This window comes from Plutella xylostella, chromosome 4 (assembly GCF_932276165.1).
Source record: "Plutella xylostella chromosome 4, ilPluXylo3.1, whole genome shotgun sequence".
NCBI lineage: Eukaryota > Metazoa > Arthropoda > Insecta > Lepidoptera > Plutellidae > Plutella > Plutella xylostella.
The window spans coordinates 12,214,013-12,219,838 of NC_063984.1; the positions used below are offsets into that span (position 1 = coordinate 12,214,013).

The 5,826-nt window shown below is 42.9% G+C and overlaps 1 protein-coding gene across 1 annotated transcript; it reads right to left on the reverse strand.

The window, feature by feature from the left end:
* Positions 1-292: 292 nt before the first annotated feature.
* On the reverse strand, positions 293-2,958 carry LOC105384526 (catalase). Its single transcript, XM_011554789.3, has 2 exons — positions 2,694-2,958; positions 293-2,415 (listed from the first exon to the last, which is right to left on the reverse strand). The coding sequence occupies exons 1-2, from the start codon at positions 2,820-2,822 to the stop codon at positions 937-939; spliced, it is 1,608 nt and encodes a 535-aa protein (XP_011553091.3). The 5' UTR covers positions 2,823-2,958; the 3' UTR covers positions 293-936.
* Positions 2,959-5,826: the final 2,868 nt, after the last annotated feature.

Below are 5,826 nucleotides of genomic sequence, written 5' to 3' on the forward strand. Positions count from 1 at the left end.
GTTCTCGCTCCAGGAACTAATTCATTAGGTCCAGTGCTTGAGATAACGAGTTTTTTTGCTCACTATCGCACCTGCTGCAGGTCTCAATAGGATACCTAGGTCACCCAATAAATACGTACCTATGTACGTTACTATGTGAGTTAACCCCGCTATGAGTACATTGTTACTTTGCTTATTAATTCAATTTCAAATAAATGAAAAATGTTATCAGTTATAACTTGCTTATTTACATTTCTTGGTAAATAACGTATAAAGTACTTACGTATAATATACAAAGTAGTATACAAACATACTGTCTAGTAAATTTATGTATTTTCTACTAACACAAGTTGGTTTAAGTATTAACAAGTATATTTATACAGATGCAGTGAGAACTAACAACAAATAGAGTGCACTAATCGTGTACAGTTTCGTCGGCTATTCCATACAACTGTACCCTCGGCAGGTGGACTAGGGTGTTCCATACCCCGGGCACGTGTTCCATACGCGAGAGCTGTCTGGATATCTTCAGGAGCTAATTAGTTCTGTTGTTTTTCCAACACGGGATTGTTCAGGACCAGTCTAATTAGAGACTGTTCTGGAACTTTTCACTCTCTTGGCGCTGCCGCTGTGTGTGTGAGTGTGAGTGTGCTGTCTACCTCATGTTGTTCAGTGTTGTTACATAATTATACGAGTAACCATATTTTCCAGACGCTCTCTCCGTGACATTCAATATTATACTAACAACTTCAAACACCAAGGCAAGGCACACGGGGAAATATTGCGGGAAATGAAGGCTAGATGACGAGTAAAAGATCTTTGTATGCTTTCGATTCTCTGTGAGTACTGTAGTCTGTACTTAAAATTTATTTCTTTTCGAGGTAATTTTTAACTACAAAAAACCGTTCTGAGTGAGCTGACTAATACTTAAAATAGATAGGTACAATGAATAAAAAATTACAGATCAGCATATGGGTTCAAATGATTTGGATCCACATCATCAACTGTTTGCGGCAGCCGAACTTTAGCTTTTGCCAAGTCCAGGGTTACCTCGTATCTCTTCGCGAAGTCCGCGTCCACTTTACTGAGCAGCTCCAGCAGTCGCAGCTGCAACGAGTGATGTGCCCTCAACGTTGTGAGCACCATGTTCTTTACGAGTCTGTTCTTTTGTGCATCAGTGGCCATCACTTCGTTGTAAAATCGTCTGCAGGCTTCGTAGTCGGCTTCCTCGACCTCGTTTGTTTTGAACACCCGGTCGGGTTTGTCCGGGTCGTGCACGGGGCGCGCGCCGTGGAACGAGCTGCCGTAGTAGTTGACCCGGTCGCCCTCGTTGTCCCGGAGCGGCGGCGCGCCGTCCCGGGTGAACGTGCGCGCGTACAGCGGCCGGTTCACCTCGATCTTGTTGTAGTTGCTGCCCAGCCGGTTCATCTGCGAGTCGAAGTACGCGTACATACGCGCCGCGAACACTTGGTCGTGCGGAGGATTTATACCTGGCACCAAATTACCAGGGTACAATGCTAAATCTTCATTTTCAGCAAACGCATTGTCGACGTTCCGATTCAAAGTAATCGTTCCGATTTGGACCGTTGTGAACGTGCCGTTCGGCCATATTTTGGTCAGATCGAAAGGATCGAACGTGACTTGGTCCAAGTCGTCGTTCAGCACGTCCATCTCGAACGTCCAGGTGGGGTAGTTCTGCCTCTCAATGGAGTTGTATAGATCTCTGATGAAGAGGTCGGGATCGTACGCGTTGAGCGCGGCGGCCTGCTCCAGCGAGATGGACTCGTAGGGCAGGTCGGCCTGGAACCTGAACCTCGCATAGAAGACCTCTCCCTGGTCGTTGTAGAGCTCGTACGTGTGCAGCGGGTGTCCGCTCATGCGCCGGAAGCCGCGCGGCAGCCCGCGCTCCGACAGCGACCACAGCAGCATGTGCAGCATCACCGGGGACAGCGTCGCCATGTCCATGGTCGCACTGATGTCCAGGAGGTTGGTCTGCGGGTTCAGCCCCAGCGCGTGCAGCAGCTCCACGAACCCGATCGGCTCCCTGTAGAAGTAGACGGGCACATTGAAGCCCAGTAGGTCGAAGTTGCCCTCTTCGGTGTAAAATTTCATGGAGAGTCCCCTCGCTGTGTACGGGGCAGCATCGTTTCCTCCTTTTTGGATCTGAGAGGTTGAGAATCTTGCGATGAGAGGAGTTACTTTGCCGACATGTTCGAACAGCTTGGCCTTGGTGTACCGTGTGACGTCGTGTTTGACCTCGAGCACGCCCTTGGCGGCGATGGCCTTGGCGAAGACGGGGCGGTCGGGGCGGCGCTCGCTGACGGCGTGCTTGATGGCCTCCAGCGCGAACAGGTTGGTGGCGAGCGAGCGGCCCAGCGTGCGCGCCTCGCTCACGTCCACCGGACGCCCCGCGCTCGTTGTGAGGACACCCGGGATCTGGAACCATTCATTTATTATACATACATTATATTATTATGGCTTAGGTAGTATCTTCTCCAAAAACACAATGATTTTTAAGGGAACTGGTGGTACTTGATGTATTATGAATATCCCAAGCAGAACTTACTTAAATTTGGTGTTTTCAGAATTTAAGTAAAATGTACGATTAAGATTTTATCGTAAGAGCACGTCGTATGCACACTTTTCCGGACTTAGCTTATATATTTATATTTATCTATGTGTTTGACTATAAAGTAGTAATTAGCTAAACTCACCGGAGTCCTCATCTTGTAGTCGGGCAGCTGCGCCGTCACGGGGTCCATGTTGGCGTCGCTGGTGTTCAGTGACGTCACTCGCGCCGACACACTCAGTATCACTATCACCAGGGTTTCTATACAAGCCATTTTCAGTCAACTTGCCTTTCAGTGAATTTTACTGTATTCTAAGATCACCTGAGTTATACCCATGTATTGCTTTGTTATTTGTTAATTATTCTTAGAAAAGTGCAAACGTTCATCTTGTTTTATTGACCGGTTACAGATGAATGCATAAATGTGATAAAATGAAAAAACACTTTTTTATTATAATACCTACATGGAATTACTTATTAAAGAGGTATCAAGTATTTACTTATGAGTATTGTTATGTTTAACAAACCACACCTGTTTACACGAATGCAACGGTTACGGTTACTCAGATATTTGTAATAAATAAAATAATACAACATTAATAACAGTACGTATACATGGATGCGAGTGAGTCGGGCTCCCATCACCAGCCTCCAGTATGTAATAATTCTTCCTATTTAAATACTCAAGGCTCGGGACCTATTATAATGTAGTTAATACAACAAGCAAAGCGCTTTACTTACCCAGTTTTTCAGGGTTTCGTAGCTTAATCTTGGAGAGCTGTTCAAAAAATATATTAGAATTAGAACTTTACATACTTATTCAGAAATTACTCGAGCATGTCGACTTAAGTATTACCTACTTTACTTTTTAAACAGCTCTTGAAGATCAAATGGGTGGAGTACTAATATACGAGGTTGTTGTAAAATCTCATTTGGTGCAGATTGCTTTATTACCTCCTCGCGTGGAGTGTGCGAGTGCGTACTTGTTAATAATTCCAGTTCGAGCGCCATCGCCGACTCTCCGTGTAACGTTGTATTTTTTTGTAAAAACCTAAGAATTATACTTACATACATAATGCTTACAATTTTATTATAATCTCTCAAGGGTTAGTTAGAGGTGACTCGCAAGAAAGCCACCCGATTTTCGCTGCACATTTGTACAGCGAAGTACATTGCACTTAGGGTACCTACTCATCTAGGAACTGTGTAGAGGAAAGCTCACAATGAATTCCTTCAGCATTAAAGTACGTGGCATGATTGTCCTTAAATTCCATTTTTTTTTATAAATGCATTGGTACATGGCAGGATTCGCATCCACGGCTTTACGAATGAGAGCCGAAACTCATCCGTTGTGCTACCAAGACTCCACAATCTTAAATATGGTAGTTAGCAATATCTGTATATATAAAAGAAGAAAGCGACTGATTGGGCACCAACACACATCCCAAACGGCTCAAGCTACAATCATGAAACATGGCACGTAGGTTCCATAGGTAGTGTAGTGTAGTAGTGAGCACTAAAATAGCATTTTCGGAAATTCCACCCCTAAAGGGATACAATAGGGGATGAAAGATTATGTATAAAATAAACAAGGCTTAAAATCTCTGCCGTCATTAACTTTTATTTAAAATTGGATTTAATGTACCTATGTATAAGTATGCCTCATTTGATTTAATACATTAATTGTAGGTTCATGTAAAGCACTTCCGAATATTACCGACGGAAATTGATTTAGCTATTATATCACGCCGTATTATAATTAGTCACATTAAAGTCTACTGGCGTAATATAGCGAATGACAAGATAATAATAGGGATTTGATGACGTAGCTATTTAAACAGCGATTAAGCAGCTGCTTCTAAGCGGCTCAGCGCGATTATATCGCACGAGCCAGTATAATCCGACCGGCGGAAAATGAGCCTGAATATAGTGCGATATGAAAGATCCCATGACTATATCATCGTAGGCTTATTCAACCTTTCCTGGCGTTAAAATGACAAAGTGTGTGAGCCGGAGCGGCCTCATGCTTTATTCATTCGTCTGCTGTTCCCCGCGCGCCCCGCGCCGCCGCTGCTCCTCCACACATAGCCCCAGCTGCTGCAGCCGACGCGCCGAGTACGAAGCCCCTATTGCGGAACTCCAACTGCCGCCGCCTAATATTAATACAATGTCTGTTGGAAAGTCGCGAGCCGACTCCCGGCAACACAAACACAAAGAACAAAAAGGCAAATTTACAATGGAAAATTAAATGGTTTTAAATCATAAAGAAAATAATCCGAGAGTAACCGCTCACAGCGAGAATAAACAAAGCGCCAATGAATTATAAATAAGGGAAAAATTGAATTCGCCAACAATCTAGAGGTGATCCGACTGTGAGTGAAAATTCACATTACAAGTTTGACAATTCGAGCGACCTTCAATGAATAAGCCATGAGGCGGATGGAACTCTCAGATATTATGGAAATTCGCTTTAAGAAAAATATGAACAAGTTACAGACTGCCGGCTTCTCCTCACTTCTGCTCATAAAACATAATCCACGACATTCATTCTTGACATCATTATTTATAGTTCAAAATTAGATTGAGAAACGAAAAACTTAAAGGAAACAAAAAAGAGGTGAACATTTATGAACACACAAATGGCTTTTACCTATATTTTAATAATCTTGTAAACTTAATCACGCAGTTTTCAGAAACTTTACGAAAATTGCTTCAGAAATCCGCCGATGTGCTGAAAGCACCCTTCTATCAGTGTGAACATTTGGTCTGTAGGGTTTCATAATGTGACCCAGTTTTTTATAATAACCATCCCATAAATAATTTTAGTACTTATCCACTTTGGTAAATTGTGTGAGTATTATGCCCATATAATTTTTAAAATAAATTAAGTTTCAAAATCAGCGATACTGCCTGATAAACAAATAATAAAAAAAAAACGAAAAGCGTACAGTACTCACGTGATATGTAGGTCTTAATATTGACTATATATATATAAGGCTTATACATACCTGTTCCTTTTAATTCTAAACGTTTAGGGCCGCTCCGCTACAGAAGACCGAAGAGTATAATCAGCCTCTGTGTCTAGACACAGATATGTAGTATAGTCGATATGTATAAAAGCCTAGCCTTTGTGGACTATGAAAAAGCCTTCGACTCCATCGAGACCTGGGCAGTTTTGGAATCCTTGCAGAGATGCCAAATCTATTGGCGCTATATCGAGGTGTTGAGATGTCTGTACAATGCCGCTACTATGACTGTCCAAGTACAGGACCACAAGA